The sequence below is a fragment of the Mandrillus leucophaeus genome, unplaced genomic scaffold, assembly GCF_000951045.1.
Source record: "Mandrillus leucophaeus isolate KB7577 unplaced genomic scaffold, Mleu.le_1.0 Scaffold136, whole genome shotgun sequence".
NCBI classification, from domain to species: domain Eukaryota; kingdom Metazoa; phylum Chordata; class Mammalia; order Primates; family Cercopithecidae; genus Mandrillus; species Mandrillus leucophaeus.
This window is the reverse complement of record NW_012101321.1, coordinates 2,741,349-2,762,598: the sequence shown is the minus strand read 5'-3', so window position 1 is coordinate 2,762,598 and position 21,250 is coordinate 2,741,349. Positions and strand designations below refer to the sequence as shown.

The 21,250-nt window shown below is 34.7% G+C and overlaps 1 protein-coding gene across 1 annotated transcript in view; it reads right to left on the bottom strand.

Moving 5' to 3' along the window:
• The window catches only part of LRBA (LPS-responsive vesicle trafficking, beach and anchor containing), a 771,345-nt gene that overhangs the window by 222,177 nt on the left and 527,918 nt on the right, over positions 1-21,250 (bottom strand). Inside the window, exon 41 of the mRNA XM_011973242.1 lies at positions 1,163-1,280. Within this exon, the coding sequence (XP_011828632.1) occupies positions 1,163-1,280 (118 nt within the window). The remainder of the gene's footprint in view (positions 1-1,162; positions 1,281-21,250) is intronic.

Genomic DNA, 21,250 nt, shown 5'->3' with positions numbered 1-21,250 from the left:
TTATATATATGAATATATATTATATATATTCTTATCTGTGTGTGTGTATGTATACTTTAAATAAGCCTCCTTTACATATCCACTATTACACTGAATTCAGGGGGAAAAAATAAACAGACGAAAAAACCATCATAGGTTATGGCAGATGGTCAAGGCCATGAGGCAAAGGCAACAGAAAAACACACATATAAAAACAAGCATGCATAAGAAATTTCAAAGAAAGAAAATGAATGAGGATGAGCAAGTAATAAATATTCTAAGATTGAAGCCCCTTTGGGACAGCAAGGATGCGGACTGAAATAAAGTATGAAACATTCTCTTGATTATTTCCCTAGAATAATGATTACATTAGAAGAAGAGGTATGTGCCAGGAGGAGATCAAAAAGGAAAGGGAAAAATATTTTCCCAAAGAAATTTGTGTTCCCTAAAGACAAATAATTTCATAAAGGAAAAACAAGACGTGTGTGTGGGATATATGCAGGCATGTGTACCTTTAAAAATAACCGTCAAACCACGTATATATAATACAAGGAATATGTACAATAAATCAGTAGGTTTTACATCTATTCCATTGTATGCCTCCACCCATACCAAATGAAGCTTTTCCTTCAAGTTCAACTTGTCTCCCCTTCTTGTCTTAATGGATTTCACCAAGTTCCATTGTAAAACCACAAATCAAATTTTAGTTCAACTTTCAAGAATGATGAAATACAGAGCAAACAGAACAGTTCAGTATCATTTTCTCATGGTTCCTTTATAAACGAAATATATCAGACAAGAGATTAAATAGATGTATGAATCATTAAATCATCCTCTCCTCTCCCCCAAATGCAGCCACCTTCCAGAAGGAATGTAAGCATCAAAGCAATGCTCAGGACATCAAAATTCCTCTTCAAACCGATTAAATGGTTATGTATTCCTTATGTTTATAAAGCCTTATATCAATTTGTGATATGGCAAAAAAAAAAAATTACAAATGATTCTATTAATAATCAAGGTGGGAAAAAACCATGAAGAAGCATTTGGTACAAAAACAGAGGTCACTAGAACAGAGGGTAGGCTACAAATTACTATCTAAATTGAAGCAATATGGTATGTTCAAAAATGAAATCTTAAGAGATGGAAGTTAGCTCTGTAACAATGTACTTCTGTAACATATTACCTCTGTTTGCCATAAAGATCTCCAGGGCTGTATTTTGCAAAAGATAACGACGAGAAAAGATTGATCGTATCTCTGTGAACAGCCATTTTCCATGCAGCCCTTCTGTATACGCCAGGATCTAATGAGGAAAAAAATAATCCCAGGTAAGTAACAATACTTGTTTTTTATTGTTGTTTCTTTCCCCAATTAAAATAGAAAAGACCCTATTAAGAAAAATAATTTTAAGAAAAAGGATTTAATAGTTACTGACATAATTTGGAGATGAAGAAAATAAACTAATTTATGGAAAAGAAGTTTAAATAAAAAAGCAAAGTAAAATTATAAAACATTTAAGTATATATTTGGGCTTTTAAAAACAATGATATAATCTACTGCTTCTGAGGAAATACGTATTGCATCATTTACTAATTGATTTTTAAACCACATTATGAAACATGAAACTTCAGATAAAATCTTAGAAACAAAAAGACCTCAAAAGAGGCCACATATGCTTATAAAACACATACACAATTCAGTTTCACATGATTATAATTTGCCCAATAATGCTTTTACATACATTATAATACAAATATATTAAGTTCATAACTTTATAAAATGACACTTTTAAGGTCACTGTTAAGGCAACAGTCATTCAGAAAGTGCAAAGACTATATAGAGGTTAAGTATCATTTTGTCAGCTAAAGCTAAACACAAACCTGCAAATGAACTTAGCATAATCTCCCTATGGGATAGGTGGTTGTCAGAGTAACTTGTTACAATTCTTGTCATCCCAAGTGACAGACAGAGTTGCTTAAAATGCTTTGCCAATTCAAAGTAATCCTGTCTTTAGTTCTAAGCCACTTTGTTGCTTTGTTATTCAAGTTTTGTTTTTCAAAAAGTTCATTTCAAAAGTTAAATTGTGAAAATGTTGAGGGAAAACCAGACTCAGCATTTCTCTACACCTGTACTATACATAATACATAAGAAAATGAGATGCCTTTCTATCAAAACCTGATATTCTATGAAAGCAAATTAAGTTAAAAAATTAAGACATATCTCTCAAAAGTAACCACTATTAAAAATTACAAATGAAACATCTGATTATGATACTGCATTGTAGGAATAAAGATGGGATGAGCAAAGAGGAAAAAATAAAGAATAGTAAAAATTTATCCTTCTCAAACTGTTTTTTCTTTATTCATTTTCATTTTCAAAATCCTAATGGCAAATACATCTACATTCTTCAAAGCAGAATGTAGGTTTTTTCGGAAAAAAAAGAGTAGCAAACCTTATTTAAGTCAGGAAGTATATATTTCAGTCTTTCTACAAAAATGATTCTATTTCTGACACCACAGAATCTAGAAATAAAATGGATATAACTCTAAGGGGGAGAGTTTCTTAAAAATACAAAACAAAAAGTTCAAAGGACAAGATAATCATGCATGCAGTTTTGAAATGGATGACAGAGAAATCCTACTAATTCAATAATATAATCAATACCTATGTAAAATAAAGGTAAATGAACAGGAAAAAAGAGGACAAAAATATTAATATTACTCTCAGAGATTGCATGTATCTCTGTCTCTCACTTTGATCAGACATACCACCAGTTGGTCTATGGCCCCAGAGTCTTCAGAGGCCTCCATTTGTTCTCTCTTTTATTTTTACCACTGAAGTCTACCATGACCAGAGGACCCTTCGCCTCAAAATTTTAAAATATAAATCAGATCACATCATTCCTGTATTTAATAGCATCCAGTGACTTCCCATGACATATATAATAAACTCTTAAGCTCTTTATAATTGCATAAAGCCTCATATCTGGGACTGTCTGATGAGCTCAGCTCATTCTTCCTCAGGGCCTTGTTTTGTCCTTGTTTTCCACTCTGCCTGGAATGTTCTCCCAAATCTCCACATGGTTCAATCAGTCTCACATTTAGACTTCTCCTCTTATGTCACCTCTGCAGTGAAGCCACAGGATCTAAACCCCAGTAACTCTATTAACAACTCATCCCACCCCAAACTTATCAGATTTTCTTCATAATACTTATCACTACCTGAAATTTTAAATATTAATTTAATTTTCGAGACAGGGTCTTATTCTGTCACCCAGGCTGGAGTGCAGTGGTGTGATCACAGCTCACTGCAGCCTCAATCCCCTAGGCTCACATGATTCTCCCATCTCAGCCTCTCGAGTAGCTGGGACCACAAGCATGTGCCACCACATCTGGCTAACTTTTAACATTTTTTTTTTGTAGAGATGAGGTCTCACTATGTTGCCCAGGGGGGCCTTGAACTTCTGGGCTCAAGTGATCCTCCTGCCTCAGCCTCCCAAAGTGCTGGGATTATAGGCATGGACCACTACAACTGGCTACTAACTGAAACTATAATATTTGCTTGCTAGTCTATTGCCTCTTCAGCACTAGAATACTAGAATCTAAGTTTTATTACAGCAAAGACTTTGAATACACCCTACTTCCAATGCCTAGAAAAATATCTGGCATGAAGTGGCAATTTTCAGATTGACTAAATGAATCAATGTATGGCAACCTTCACTCCATATTTGACCCACATGATATTTTAACAAAATTTCACATGGTTGAAAATAGTTAAGAAAACAGATATTTGCAAAAATATTCGGATTTCTGTCTTCTCAAGAAAAACCAGGGTATCCGACAAACCTGGATCTATATGCCACATAGTAACAACTGGCAATGCGCTCTCCATTTTGGTACCATTTTCACTTCACTTATTATTATTCACTAATGTAATGTGAGCATTCACTCATTTACTATTATCCACCTAGCTTCCATTGGTACTTGAGTTTGCTACCCTGGATTTACCAAATATTAGAGAATCTAATATATATTCTACAACATTTATAGTCCAATGTATCCATAAGGAAAAAAAGAGCCAGGGCCAGTGGCTTACACTGGTAATTGCTGAGCTTTGGGAGGCCAAGATGGGAGGACTGCCTGAGGCTGGGCAACATAGCAAGACCCCACCTACACAAAAAATTAAATAATTAGCTGGGCGTGGCAGCACGCACCTGTAGCCCTAGCTACTCAAGAAGCTGAGATGGGAACATCACTCAAACCCAGGAATTCGACGGCACAGTAAGTGATTGCGCCACTGCACTCCAACCTGGGCAACAATACGAGATCCTGTCTCTAAAAAAAGAAAAAGAAAAAAAGAAAAACGAGGCCTAGACATGTTAAATATATGAAACAAAATTCCTTGTCAAGTTAGTGGCAGAATCTTGCCTATTCCCAGGTTTTCTAATCCAAAAATACAGAGCTTCCATTGTATATGCCACATTGCCACATTTTTAAGAAAGGGTGAAACATCTGTTAAACTAGAACCCAATTAACTGCTTAAAATTTTCCTTCACTTGGGTTAAAGAGGGAAGAGGAAAATCAAAGGAAAACAAACAAAAAAATCTTTTAAACTCTTTGATAAGTTAGGAATATCACACACTGGTCTGAAAATTCTACCCTTTGTATCTATAGAACTATATAATAACATCTGTTGCTCATAATAGTGAATTCACTCGTTGCAAAGTCACGATCATACAACTAAAGATTTAATCACATTCTAGATTACTCCATTTATTAGGAGAAATGAGTATACTACAGCATTGTTATAAGATTTTTAATGTACTGAAACAGTTTTCTGATTAAACAAAATATACCATTTATATTCCATTCCCTTAAACAGTACGGTTATTCAAAGATCTGCTTGAAACACAGCAAGTGTCATAGTCCTTTAAAACCTGTTTTACTCCAGTGTCAAAAATACTCAGTAGTAGGCCGGGCGCGGTGGCTCACACCTGTAATCCCAGCACTTTGGGGGCCAAGGCGGGGAGTTCACGAGGTCAGGAGATGGGGACCATCCTGTCTAACAAGGTAAAACCCCGTCTCTATTAAAAAAAAAAAAAAAAGCCAGACACGGTTGCGGGCGCCTGTAGTCCTAGCTACTTGGGAGTCTGAGGCAGGCGAATGGCGTGAACTCGGGAGGCGGAGCTTGCAATGAGCCTAGATCTCGCCACTGCCCTCCAGCCTGGGCGACAAAGCGAGACTCCGTCTCAAAAAAAGAAAATACTCAGTAGTAAAGAAAATGACATAAGCTCCATGCACCTTCTACTCAGTAACCTTATAAGATCATAACACTTTGCCATACTATTCTATACATCTATAAGCAAGTGATAAATGCATTACAGACAGTGCTAAAATTTCACATGCATAACCCTTCCAGATCCCATTTTCCTCTGTCACAGCGAATCACTATCCTTGTTTTTAGGGTTATCATGTATATGTACATTCCTATATGTAAGTTTTTATACTATTAGTACATACATATCCATAAATAACATACATCACTTTGTATGTTTTCAAACCTGATATAAATGGTATCATACTGAATGTATAATGATATGCTTTTCAAGTTAAATATGACAAAGTCTAATGAAGTTTTAAAACAGAGAAGAAAAAACAGCATGAGAGAAAATTATTTTAAATTGCCAAATGTGTCAAAAATTAAAATCTTACACACAAAATAGCCTAATCTTTAAAAAATTAAATAAAATTCCACAATTAGGGCCAAAAATATTGAGATTTAAAATAGAAACTAGCAATCTCTTAACTAAGGAATTACTAGCTGAAATTTATATAATATTTCTTTAAGTGTTCATTAGGAAAAGGTGTCAGTACCGAAAAGCAGCTGAGGCCTAACTAAGCAAGGGGTTCATTTCTTATTGGAATAGTATAGGCCTGGTCTGAGGCTTCACTTCAAAGTCTCTAGAGTTCAATTAAAACTGGATTAGGTAGAAACAGACCCTTCTTTGGGACTTTCTGTTCACTGAAACTCTACATACACTGACAGCACCTTAGACAGAGGTCTAGCCCTCCAGTGAATCAGTTGCCATAGAAACCATATCATTACCATTGCTCTGCAGTTATGACCTCAACTCCTGAATTGCTTGAAATCTTTACTCTCTTTGAATGTTTACCACCTTGTTTTATTATTGTTAGTATTAGTAAATTAAACTTTCAGTTGTTTTAAATAATTTGTTTCAAAGATGGTTTATTAACTAAATGTTGAGATAGTGTGTTAGAGAGGAGAGAAAGGATTTAGTATTGAATATATAGATTATATACACACATAAATAATCTTTATTTACTGTAAAAAATCAAATCTATCTTCTTTAAAAGTTTTATTTGAAAATTGTGCCTTATGAAAAGGATATATTATTTTTCCCAAATAATGCACATACTTTTTCCTTCTTTCCTAGAAATAGTATACTATTAACACATAAGAAAATTTCTTCACTTTGTTGCATTTATTCTTAGTAAAAGGAAGGCATTTTTTACTTTCCCTTTACTAGTCCATTTGTAAAAGCTTATAAGTTTATTCAAATTAAACTCTCTTTTGTTTTCTTATCCTCATGAAAGAACAAAAATAGAAATCAAGATTCACTGCCCAACTATACACTCTTATTTATTGAATACAGGGACTTTTAAAAAGTAGATTTAAAAGAGTAAAAGCCAATCCTTTTTATTATTATTATTATTATACTTTATGTTCTAAGGTACATGTGCTATAAAGCCAATCATTTAAGTAAATAGAAAGAGAGGTTTTATTAAAAAAAAAAAAAAAAATATCCTCAATGCTTTTTAAAAAGTTTTAAATTCCTTCTGAAAAGTAGATTTAAAAGAGTAAAAGCCAATCCTTTTTATTATTATTATTATTATACTTTATGTTCTAGGGTACATGTGCTATAAAGCCAATCATTTAAGTAAATAGAAAGAGAGGTTTTATTAAAAAAAAAAAAAAAACTATCCTCAATGCTTTTTAAACATTTTTAAATTCCTTCTGAAGGGTAAATATTAAAAAGTGACAAAATGTTTTACCTCAAAAAAAATTTTCACATGACAGCCTGCATATAGAACATCAATAAAAGGTATTTTTAAAATTACTATTCCTAAGGTTTAAAACTAGTGTAGCCTATCCCTATGCCAAATATTTCCCAATTTCTATAGTAATTTTATTTTTTCAGGTAATTCCAGATTTCTGAAGATTTTGGTGTTAAGAATAAAATCAGGTAATATATATCAACAATAATACTTAAAAATTCACAACAGAACCATCTCCAAATCCTATGGATATATTTAACATCAGGAAAAATGTTTTTAGCCAAATATACAAAATATGAACTAATCATACCATCCATTAAGCAATAACACAATGGCTAAGAAAGTCTAGAAAATATTCACTATATCCCATTTTAATGGAACATAATTATATACTCACAGGTTTATACTTTAATAAGGAAAAGCTAATTATTTGAACCACCTTTAAAATAAAGATTATGAAAAATACTTTCATATCAATTCACCACTAAATATATGTGCAAATATGTTTTATGTTACAATAATTATAATTTGAACAAATAGCTTAAAGTAATTTTAATCAAGTACTTTAAAGTTGCATCACTATTATTAACATAGTTTTTACATTTTGCTATAGTTTTCTCTGAAGGTAGATATCAAAGCATAGCACCTAATTTACTCTAATAATATTGAATCCTAGTTGGTTCAAGGATTTACTTCATCACCAACCATATAACTTTTAGTTTGAAATTTTAAATATACATTCTTTAAGTAAAATTTAGAGGTCTTTTTTGAATATGACAATGACATATAGTTGACTCTGGTGGAAAATTTAAGATGATAATTTTCTTACTAAATGTATATCCATGAACACTTAGAATGTCCCCAAACTTCAAAAAACAACAAAAATGAAAGTCATACATAAAAAATAAAATTACGTCTTAAATTAATTGTGTTGTTATTTAATTTTTTTCATCTAAACAGTATATTTCCCTTCTGGTTTCAAGTACCATGATGTAGTACAGTATTCATAGTGTTTTCATGGGTGACAAATTCAATTAAACATATTCATTACTCTAATGTTCCACTTGGCAGTTTTAGTCAGTATGAAAAATTAAAAATATATAAATAAAATGCTATGTGACCTTTGTATTGATTGGACTAAAATGGCTTTAGCCTGGGTGTGGACGATGGGGCAGCTGGGAGGGGCAAAAGGGGAGCCGACAAACACACACACTCTTATGTTTTCTCTTCCAATTACTGAGGGAGATGATAAAACCACAGCAAATGATGTATCAGCTCATTTTATCTTATCGCTTTGGGGCTAGGTGACAATGAAGTTCATATTTCACTGGCTCCCATTGAAGATTGTGAAAATTACTTGCCCTTATGACCTGAAATTTCACTAGAAGACAGAAATTTCTCTTCTGCAAAGTAATGCAATTTTTCAGACGTCAACCTTTAGCCCAGCTTTAAAAATTAATTTCATTTATATTAACCAATGATATTGATATTTTCACAGAACACTCTTTGATACATGAAGCACTGACTGGCAAATTGATGTTGCTTTAGATGGGTAAAACTATTTTATTTTAAGCTGCTGTGGCAGACAGATTTATGGCAAACTGAAATTCCCATTTCATAATTTAATATTTGTGCTGGAGTGATGCACCTTTAAGCCCCTGGCCTGTAAATAATTCAGATTCTTTACTTAGTTGTTTTATTTTCAATATTCCTCAGCTTAAAAATAATTTGCATTCTAAATGATGCATCTTAAAAGCCATCTTGTATTCAACTAGCATTAAATATCAATCTTAATGAGTCAAAAGCCAAATGTAGTAATGAAGCAGAAGAACAAAGAAGGTATTTATCTATCTTCCAGTTCATTTTTAATACAGTTTTTAAAATTTAAACAATACCTTAAGTCTATATTTTTTTTTTGAAAGAAGGCAAGAAACCAAAATGAACTCACAAAAGGATATTAAGGAACCATAGCAAGAAACATGAATATATTTTATATCTTTTTCATAGCAGCGCATAATGTGAAGAGCTGGGTGGTAAATTTGCAGAGAAAGAACAAAATGAAATGAGATATTTATCTAAATTAAAATAGATCTAGGTTTGAAGGTACCTTTTAAAATATAAACAAAAATAAAGCCACTATGTCAATATCATTGTGAACAAGGTATAAAAGGGTCTCATCTGATTTTAGTAAAGGAGATATTGAAATTACCTTGCATCTGTACAAAAGAAATATTTCAATATACAATTTCAATATTTTAGAGTAATAAAAATGCTACTAAAAGATGCATGATCTGGTGTAGTTTACAAGTTACAACTTTGTTACCTTTATCCAGTAAAGAGTTTTGTCCAATTCAAATAATGCCTTGAGAAGATAATCATTAAACAAATACCCTTCTATTTTATAGGGAAAGTCAAGCATAAATATGCATATAATTTATACATTCATTTATGATCTTAAAATTAGAAAAAGGCTAAGAAAGCCATTTATCTAATTTAGGTAGTTTCTCCCCAAATGGTTTAACACTACTTTGGCTAAATTTCTATACTCAAAATAATTTTTGCACTTTTATGCCAACAATATTCAAATTGTTTTTCTTCAAAATATTTATATTTAGTTCTTCCTTACATGTATGGTATAGAAAAAAATCATAATATAAATTTGTGCTTTATAATTTTTTCATTTAGATTGAAAATATTCCTAGCTACTTCTCAAAAAGTTGTGACAATAACATGCTATTATCACTGAATTAAGCTATAAAGTATTTCTGTTAGGGCCAGGCAAAGTGGATTATTCCTGTAATTCTAGCACTTTGGGAGGCTGAGGCAGGAGGATCACTTGAGGCCAGGAATTCCATACCAGCCTGGGTAATACAGCAAGATCCCATCTCTACAAAAAATAAAATAAGATGAGTGAGGTGGCAAGTGCCTGTGGTTCTGGCTACTCCGGAGGCTGAGGTGGGAGGACTGCTTGAGCCCAGGAATCATTTGAAGCTGCAGTAAGCTATGACTGCACCACTGCACTTCAGGTTGGGCAACAGAGACTTTTTTTTTCTTTTAAGTATTTTTGTCTAATGTTCCACATACTGATTCTCTATAGCCATGAGCTTTCTATTCCTTATTACAGAGTTAAATTTAAGTCACCACTAATAAAAAACTAAATTTAAATATATTGGAATATTTCATAATAAATACTTAAAAACAACCAATGAACAGAAACTGTCTTTCTTCTCAACGCCAATTCTTCCTTCATGAACTCCATCTTTGATGGGTATCAAAAGTCCTCCCTAAAAAAGTTTTTCACTTTTCATAGAAGTAAAAAGTAAAACAGAGGATACTAGAGGTTGGAAAGCGAGGTGGGAAGCAAGGAACAGGGAAAGATTTGTTAAGGAATACAAAATTACAGTTAGACAGTAGTAATTAAGTTCTAGTGTTCTATACCACTGTAGAATGACTCCAACGAATAATAAAATATATAGTTTCAAACAGCTAGAAGTAGGATACTGAATGTTCCCAACATGAAGAAAGGACGTTTGACATGATGAATATGCTTAATTACCCTGATCTGATTACTATACATTATGTGTCTACAACATCTTTATGAACCCCATGAATATGTACAACTATTGCTTAAAATTTTTTAAAAATAAAATGACCAAAGGTAAAGTTAAAAAAAAAAAAAACCCTTGGGCTGGGCGCAGGGGCTCGTGTCTGTAATCCCAGCACTTTGGGAGGCTGAGGTGGGTGAATATTCCTGAGGTCAGGAGTTCAAGATCAGCCTGGGCAACATGGTGAAACTCCATCTCTACTAAAAATACAAAAAATTAGCTGGGCGTGGTGGCGGGCGCCTGTAATCCCAGCTACTCAGGAAGTTGAGACAGGAGAATTGCTTGAACCTGGGAGGTGGAGGTTGCAGTGAGCCAAGATCGGACCAATGTACTCCAGCCTGGGCAGCAAAAGCAAGATTCTGTCTCTAAATAAATAAATAAATAAATGAATGAATAAATAAGTAAGTAAATAAGTAATCCCCCCCTCTCCCAGATGTATGAACTACATCTTCAAGTTAGAGTAATATCAGTTTACTGATAGACTATTCTGTGCAGCAGATACAATATGATTTAGCCACTGGAAGTTTCTCTGTTACCTAAGCTATTTAAACAAATTAAAGGGAAAACTTTTGTTTATCTTGAAGAAATTTGCTTTTGTTCTTTGAACACAGCAAGCAAAATGGAAAGGAAAAATTACACAGAACTTGATGCTAAGAGCCTAAAATCCCCAGGACATATTTTTCCTAATCAGAGGGAAATACTTTTCTAGTTTTAAAAAATTAGTTTCTGCCTCCTACTAAATATTAAGCTTGTTTAGTTGGAGTCATTTATAAATGAATGGTACAGATTTGTATTCATTTCCATAACAGAGCATGGAACTAAATGCTGTGCTCACATTTGCCTTCAGATGTAATCTTCCAAAAAGCCATTTTCTTAAAGGGCATATATGTAATAGAACATTATGAATAAAATTTAAATAAGACTTCTGGGGTTAACCTCATTTCATTGCATAACTCCATATTGTTGCACAATCCTCACTAGATTGGAGTTCATACTTAACTAGAGTTCTTATGACACTACATCACTAGTCTTAATCATCTTTCTAGTCACAGTATCTAGCACAATCCCAGAAATACTGAAGAGACTGACTGATGGATGGAGGGCCAACTTGGCTTCACTAAGTGTTTACAATCAGGCCAGATGTGGTGGCTCACGTCTGTAATACCAGCACTTTGGTAGGCCAAGGTAGGAGAATCACTTGAGCTCAGGAGTTCAAGATCGGTCGGGCAACACAACGAAACCGTCTCTGCTAAAACTGGAAAAATTAGCTGGATGTGGTGGTGTGTGCCTGTGGTCCCAGATACTAGGGAGGCTGAGGCAGGAGAATTGTTTGAGCCTGGGAGGCAGAAGTTGCAGTGAGCCAAGATTGCGCCACTGTACTACAGCCTGGGCAACAAAGCGAGACCCCATCACAAAAAAAAAAAAAAAAGGTATCTACAATATAAGATTCTGGGAACACATGAACATAAACACAGCAAAAAACAAAAAGGTGAAGAAGAGTAAAATGGAAAACTACAACATAAAAATTTTTAAAACTCAAATTCAAGGGTCAGAGTACTTCCACTTCTGAAGAAGATGGAGTAACAGGGCGTGGATTTACCCTACCTAAGCAATATGCAAAATGAACATAATATACAGAAAAATTGTTTTCAAGATATTAAATATCAAGTAATAAAAAAACAGTGATTCCGGAGAAACAGGAAACAAAATTGTGACACCTACTAATGCCCAAGCACACCATCTGAAAGACTTTGCAGGCCCAGAGGAAGAAAGAAAAACTCAGTTAGAACATAATGGTCTCCTGCAGTAGAGAAAACACAGCTTGAAGTACAGGGAGATAAAGGTGTCAAAAGCTTGCAGGGCAGAGTAGCAGCTCAGAGAGAGATGCAAAGCAACAGAGCTCCAGAGATCTGCAGTCTTCGGCTGAGTACTGACTGAGCTATGAAAGAAAACAATGTGAGACCAGTGAAAGAATCATTGTAAGAAATTACAATGAACAATACTCAGAGCTCACACAGAATGTAAAAATCTCATGATTCATGGAGCACTGTATAGACTACTCAAAAGGGTTTTGCCACAAAAGTGAGGAAAAGTTAGCCCTAGACTTAATGCTGCTCTAGTTCTCCCTAAAAATCTTAAAAGTAAGCTCCACATGGATCAAACTATTTCTAAGTAACTTAACTGTATCCCAGAACAATGTATTAGAATATTTATAGGAATGAAAAAACATCCACCACACAAGTGGGTAAAATTCACCACAGCTGGCATTCAACTCACAATTACCAGGTCTGCAAAAGAAGCAGCACAACATGACCCATATGAGGAGAGAACTTAATTAAACAAAACTCCCCTAGAAGTGACCATCAACAGAATGTTTAGAAAAAGACATCAAATCAGACCAAGTATTTTTGTTTTGTTTTGTTTTTGAGACAGAGTCTCACTCTGTCACCCAGGCTGGAGTGCAGTGGCACGATCTCTGCTCGCTACAACCTCCTAGGTTCAAATGATTCTCCTGCCTCAGCCTCCTGAGTAACTGGGACTACAGGTGCCCACCACCATGCTTGGCTAATTTTTGTATTTTTAGTAGGGTGGGGTTTCACCATGTTGGTCAGGCTGGTCTTGAACTCCTGACCTCAAATGATCCATCCACCTGGGCCTCCCAAAGTGCTGGGATTACATGTGTGAGCCACCACACCCAGTCCCAAGTAGATTTTAGAGCAAACCATTTTACTACGGATAAAGAGGGTCATTTCAAAATAACATCATTTCATCAAGAGGCTTTAACTATCCTAATTGTTTATGAACTGAGTAACAAAGCTTCAAAACACAAGAAGCAAAAACTGAGAGAACTGAAAGAAGAAACACATAAACCCACAATATAAACATTTCAACATTCCTTTGTAATTAATAAAACAAGAAGACTGAAAATCAATAAAGATACAAAGGAGTTGAACAAGACCATCAACCAATTGAACCTAACTGACATTTATAGAACTCCAACACCAGAGCAAATTTACAAAAATCATATTTTGGGCTAAAATTCAAGTTCCAATAAATTTAAGACTCAAATCATATAAAGTATATTCTCTGACTATAATAGAATTAAATTAAAAATCAATAACAATAGATTGTTTGCACAACATGGTGACTACAGTTAATAGTAATGTATTATATATTTCAAAATTGCTAAAAGAGATTTTAACCACAAGAAATAATTATGTGAGGTGATGAATATATTAATTAGACAGATTTGACCATTACACAAAATACACATATTATCAAAACATCACACAGTACCCCATATATACCATTATTATTTTTCAATTAATAACAAAATCCAAAAAAGAAGAGCTATCTGGAAAAGTCCCCAAATTTGAAAATAAAATAGTACACATCTATAAATAACTCTATACATCTATAAACAACCCTATATATCTATAAACAGTACACTTCTATAAATAACCCATGAGTAAGAGAAAAAAACAAAAAGAAAATTAGCAAGTATTTAAAATTGGATGAAAATGAAAACACAATGTTAAAAAATTACAGAATAGAGCTAAAGCAGTGCTTAGAAGGAAATTTACAGCACTAAATGCTTATATTAATGTGAAAGAAAGGTCTTTTTTCAGTGATTTTGACATTCCCTTTAGGAAAACAGAAAAATAAGAGCAAGCTAAACCGAAATTAAGCAAAGAAAGGAAATAATAAAAATCAAAGGAATAGAAAACCAAAAAAAAGAGAAATATCACTAAAACCTAAAGCTGTTTTTTTGTTTTTGTTTTTGTTTTTTAGAAAGATCAATAAAATTGATAAACCTCTGACCAGAGATTAGAAAAAAAAAAGTAGATGTAAATCACGAATATCAGGAATTATAACAGGAATTACTAATATTAGCAGAAAAGAGACATCAAAACAGATTTTATAGACATTAAAAGGATAATAATGGGATATCATAAACAAATAGTTTGGACTACTTTGATGCGATGAACAGATCTCTTGAAAGACACAAACTTGGCCAGGTGCTGTGGCTCACGCCTGTAATCCCAGCACTTTGGGATACCGAGGCAGGCAGATTACTTGAGGTCTGGAGTTCAAGACATCCCGGCCAAAATGGTGAAACCCCATCTCTACTAAAAATACAAAAAATAGCTGGGTGTGGTGGCACATGCCTGTAATGCCAGCTACTTGGGAGGTTGAGGCAGGAGAATCGCTTGAAACCGGGAGGCAGAGGTTGCAGTGAGCCGAGATCACGCCACTGCCCTAGCCTAGGCGACAGAGTGAGACTCCATCTCAAAAAAAAGAGAAAGACACAAACTATCAAACCCCTTTCAAGAAGAAATAGATTGCATAAATAATATAATATCTAATAAAGAAGTTAAATTCGTAGTTTAAATCTTTGCAAAAAGTAAACTCCAGGCTCAGCAGACTACACTGGTAAATCCTACCAAATATTTAAAAAAGAAACAGTACCAACTCTATACAAACTTGTTTAGAATATTAAAGAGGACAGAATACTTGCCAACTCATTCTATGAGGCCAGCATTATCCAGATGTCAAAACCAGACAAACACAGTATAAGTAAAAAGGCAGTCTGCACTTAAATATTTGTAAAATTTCTCCATCTTGAGACTTACTGTGGCACCCTACAAAATAAATGTATTAAATGTCTTCTCATACTATCAAAAGAAGTGTTCCCACTCTTGTACCTTCACAAATTGTCCCTCAATGCACCCATCTTTCTCTCGGATTTCTCAAAAATGTCTACACAGTTTCCTATTGTAGTATATTCCAACTTGACTTCCTTTGGATTTCAGTAGAGTGGAATTCTTAGCCTTCTTAGTTTACACTGAGTGATTTCATGCCTAACCACTGCTTCTATTGTTGCCAAAGCACACTGGGGTGTGAGATGTACAGCTAAGACATTAGAGGCCAGTTTTAGACCCCTATATCCATTCACCTATAAATACGTCCACCATATGCCCTCTAAACTCTAAAATTCTTTTATTTTTTATTTTATTTTATTTTATTTTATTTTATTTTATTTATTTATTTATTTATTTATTTATTTTTTGAGATGGCGTCTCACTCTGTCACCCAGTCTGGAGTGCAGTGGCGTGATCTTGGCTCACTGCAACCTCCGCCTCCTGGGTTCAAGCGATTCTCCTGCCTCAGCCTCCTGAGTAGTTGGGACTACAGCCACGTGCCACCATGCCTGGCTAATTGTTTTGTATTTTTAGTAGAGACAGGGTTTCACCATGTTGGCTAGGCTGGTCTCGAATTCCTGACCTTAGGTCATCCTCCTGCCTTGGCCTCCCAAAGTTCTGGGATTACAGGCGTGAGCCACCACGCCTGACCTAACCTCTCAAATTCAACACATCCAAAAATGAACTCACTACCATCCCCTCAACAGCTGTCATTAGTCCAATAGAGACTATTTTGGTTAGCGGAACCACAAACACCATGTAAACCAAATTAAAACTTTAGTTATGCTAAGTACTACATCTCACTCCTTTTGACCTCACTCACCTCTCAATGAACAATTTCAATTGACTCTATCTCCCTTCTGCTCCTAGTCATATAAGGTAAAACCTACTTCAGAACAGGTTCTTATCATCTTGTACCATTTTCATAGACACATCTTGTATTCTAAACATGTCACACAACATAACACTCCTTCAATCATGCCATGCTGCTATGTGACGGTCTTCCTAACTGCAATGCAGCTTCTTCCAACGTGCACCACCAAGGAGGTGGTGGCAGTGATTGTATTACAGTAATACCAGACAGTAATAGTGGTAGCAGCAACAAATACAACTTACTTAGAGCTCATTATGTCCCAGGATCTATGCTAAGTGATTCATTTCAGTTATTTCAGCTAATCCTCAAAATGGCACTATGAAATCGATGTCATTTTCACCATTTTATAAATTAAGAAACAGTCTTTGAGAGGTTACATGATGCAGTCAAAATCACCTAACTAGTTAGTAGTGTAGCCAAGTCTATCAGACTTCTGACATTATGCTCTGAGTCACTATATAATACTTCCACCACAGAGAACTTCTCATCCTTAAAAGCCAAGCCAAGATTTTGTAAAAGCTCTGACTTCTCAAACAGATGTGCTACCACAGGCCTCTTACAAATTGTAAATGTCTCCCTCACTAGACAATTACTGAAGGCAGATACAACATAGTACTTATTTTAGTAATTCCAGTGCTATTGGTTCATCACAGAACTCAATAAATGTATACTCAATGAATTAATGATAAGATCAACAGTTTCAGTCGAAAACAGATTCCTCATCTCCTACTACATGTTTCTATAATTAGTTTCAAAACTGAACAGAAAAGAGAGATTTTCAGGCTTTTTAAAATAGCAAACTGTGTATTTCAGCCCCTGGTAAGGGCACTGGGGAGGTCATAACCAAGGTTACCCAAATTTGTTGTGTCTGGAGAGAGTGGTTCAAATGACCTTTCATAAGTACTAAGGAACTAGAAACTTATGATTTAGATCATTTAAAAGGAACTGATTATAAGAATTAAAAAGTGAATGCTTGTTATGAACTGAATGAGTCTTTCTAAAATATATTGAAATCCTAACCTCCAATGTGACAGCAACAGGAAGTGATTTGGACTTTGGGAGGTGAATAGGTACTTAGAGGAGAGCCCTCCTGAATGGGATTATAAAAGAGACCCCAGAAAGCTCTCTAGCCCTCTTTCCACCAGGTAAGGATATAATCAGGAGTCAGCAGTCTAGGGCTCCACACCAGAACCTACCATCTGGCATCTTAATCTCAGATTTTCAGCCTCCAGAGCTGTGAGAAATAAATTTCTGTTGTTTATAAGTCACCCAGTCTATGGTACTTCATTATAGCAGCCCAAACGAAGACAGTGCTTTTTGAGGGGAAAAAAAAAAAAAAAAAAAAGAAGAGTCATTGTTCTATGGTGAATTATTAGAACCTAAAAGAAATATGTTTCTGAACACCTTCACCTTCCCCCAAAAAAGGGAACAGGTAATAAAAATATGTAATGTGGATTTGCTATATTATCTAAGAATATTCAATTCTGCTTTAGAAGACAAGAAAACAAATGGAATAGATGAACACAAAAGAAACATTAAACATTAATAGTAACATAATAGCTTCCAAGATGTAGACAAAAAGTCATAGGCTATGTTAAGTATAGGTAAGGAAGTAAGTGGCTCATGAGAGACAGACAAAATTCAAATGATGTTAAATATGTACAGTAAATGTCAAATTTGTAATCAGCAAGAACTGTCAAGGACAGAACACATTGAATGTATGATGGAACAAAAAAAAAGTGTTATTTACAGATAGATGGAAAGACCAACTCAAGATATAATCATACTACCTCTGTGTTGGGTCTCTCACATTTCTGCAGATCTTAGAGAAAAGTAGTAATTGCCATTTTATATGAGGCACTGTTTTCAAGGATGTTTACATAATTAACAGCCTTGGAAGAGACAGTATCTCAGTTTAGAGCAAAGGGCAGGTTTGTTTACTGTCCAGTACAAGAAAGGTAATGATGTTTTATAAGGCAGAGGTCCGATCTTACTGCCCATCGTAAAAATTTTAGGTTCTCTAAGGTTGAGGTTGCTTAACCGGGATGTAAACTCACTGGGAACACAGCATCCACCTGGGTCCTACCTGGGTCCTCACTGGGAACACAGAACCCACCTGGGTCTGTTCGTGATGCCCTAATTAAATACCACAGACTAGGTGGCTTAAACGACAGGTATTATTTCTTGGAGTTCTGGAGGCTGGCAAGTCCAAGATCAAGTTGCCAGCCAATTTGGTTCCTGGTGAGGGCTCTCCTCCTGGCTTGCAGATGACTTCCTGCTCCCTGTCCCCTCACACAGTGGAGAGAGAGAATTTATCTCTCATCATCTTCTTATTAGGCCAAAGTCCTATCAGATTGGGGCTGAACCCTTCTGACCTCATTTACTCTTAATTACCTCCTAAAGAATCTATCTTCAGATTCAGTCACATTGGGGGTTACGGCTTCAACATATAACTTTTGGGGAAATACATTTCAGTCCATAACATCTCCAACAAGTCATTCCATGAAACTTGGAGGTGTGAGGGAAATATACACTAACAAGATGCTTACTCTGCTTGTGCTATAAGTCTTTGTCTCCAACCTTTGTCTGATGTCTTCTGATAGCATCTAAGAAACCATGGCAAGGTAAATTGTTAGCTTGCATGGGAAGATTAAATTTCAGACCTTTCATAGTTTTTTGTTGTTGTCGTTTTGTTTTGTTTTGTTTGTTTTTGAGATGGAGTTTCACTCTTGTCACCCAGCCTGGAGTGCAATGACATGATCTTGGCTCACTGCAACCTCCGCCTCCTGGAATCAAGCGATTCTCCTGCCTCAGCCTCCCAAGTAGCTGGGATTACAGGCATGTGCCACCATGCCCAGCTCATTTTGTAATTTTAGTAGAGATGGGGTTTCACCATGTTGGCCAGGCTGGTCATGAACTCCTGACCTAAGGTAATCCACCCACCCGCCTCGGCCTCTCTAAGTGTTGGGATTACAGGCGTGAGCCACCACGCCCCACCCCTTTCATAGTTCTTGACAATCTGGATGATATCTATGTCAGCTTTAAATTGCCCACCCATTGGTAATACCCAGAATAGCCCCACTCTGGCCCCTATGGGTTTTATCTGCACAAGACATGTAGAAAAAAACCTGTAACTATTCAGCAGGTTAATTGGTTGGCTCCAGCTATGACTAGGCATAGCTGCTAATGTGTTTCTCTAATAGAGCTGATGTGTTTCATTGGACCAGAACACTTTCCTTCTGTGGTTTCCCTTATACTCAAACCTCAATTCTGGCACTTGTAACATCAAAGAAAGGCAGATGAGGCAGAAAAAGATACAGGACATATAAATGATACATGAACCAGGACTAAAGAACTCTGATCTTTCTACCTGCTTGCATTCGATCCTAACTATATTAACTTATCCCATCTCTCTTCCATTTCTTCCTATTGAATATGTTAAATTGCTTTAATAAATTATCTGCTTTGAGAAGCTTATTTGATCTGTGAGCCCTTCTGTTCTGTGAAATCTGGGATGACTTGCCTGGTAGTGTACTAGGAGGCAACATTGCATCAGGTAATTTCCCATGGAACAGGATCATGGCTAACCTTGATCTCACCTTAAACTACATTGAAAAAAATTATTCTAGGCCACTGGGGAAAAAATAGGAAGCTCCATAATTCATTTATTAAGCCAGCATAATGTTAATACTGAAAACTTAAAAAGAGATAAAGAGACTATCAAAAGGGAAAATAATAGAGCATATTAATCACTGAATAAAGATACAATACTCTTAAATAATCTATAAGCAAATAGAATCCAGCAATGTATTACAAGAACAATAATACATTACCAAGGAGGGTATTTTCTTGGATTGCAAGAGTGGTTCAATATCAGGAAATCCGCAACAGGAGATCTACTCCTTGTATCAACAAATTAAAAGGAAAACATTATATCATCATTTACTAGATGCTGAAAAGCATTTGATCAAATTCAGGAACCACCACTAAAGAAAAAAAGTTAGTACAACAGGAGTGGAAAATATTACGTAAAATAAAGACTTTTTACCAGAAACCAACAACAAGTATTAGTTATGTGATCTGGGATTAATCATGTAGGCTTCTCACCTCGAATGCTTGTTTTAAATTAATTAATGTAGGTAGAGCTAGTAAAACAGGGCCTGGCACATTATAAGCACTATGCATGGGTTAGCAATTATTATTACAATAATAATTATCACCAGTCAAATTGCAAAAGTTGTAATAAATGAAATAATAAAATGTAAAACCTGGTATAAACATTGAAAAGCAAGATGAAAATTCATTTGAAATATCCAAAGTACTCTCAATAATTAGTGGAAATATATATAATAAGATAAACATGGAAACTATTAATATCTGTTCTCCATTTTAGCAATTAACACAAATATTGAAATTAGAAAAAAATTTCATTCATAATAGCAGGAAAAACATTACACACTTAGGAATAATTTTAACAAGAAAGGCAGAGAGGGACCATGGGACAAAAAATGTAAAACAATTATTAAAGGAACATAAAGTACAATCTGAACACCCAAAAAACTTTTACAATAGGAAGAAAATACCAATAAAATGTAAATTTATCAAAAATCAATATGTATATGAGTTTTATATATTGTAATTAAAATGACAACAGGACTATTTTAAAGGCTTCATAAAGTTATTTAAAGTTTACAAACTATATACCAGAAAATAGCCAATAAAAGGATGAAAACAGAGACTAGTAAGGAGTATTCTACTTTAAACAATATGAAGATAGCATAAAAACAAACAAATATATTTTTAAAACATTAGACTGTAACTTAGTCTGACATTTTCTACTTTTTTTTTTTTTTTTTTTTTTTTGCTAAGTGCCAGTTGTGATGAACAAAGCTGATAGCACAGCTTCATGTGGAATGATCAACACATACGCAAAGCACCTAGACTGTACAGTGGCTTGCACACAGTTACCTTTCTATTGTTCTTCCCATACGACTACATATACAATCTAAAGGCCA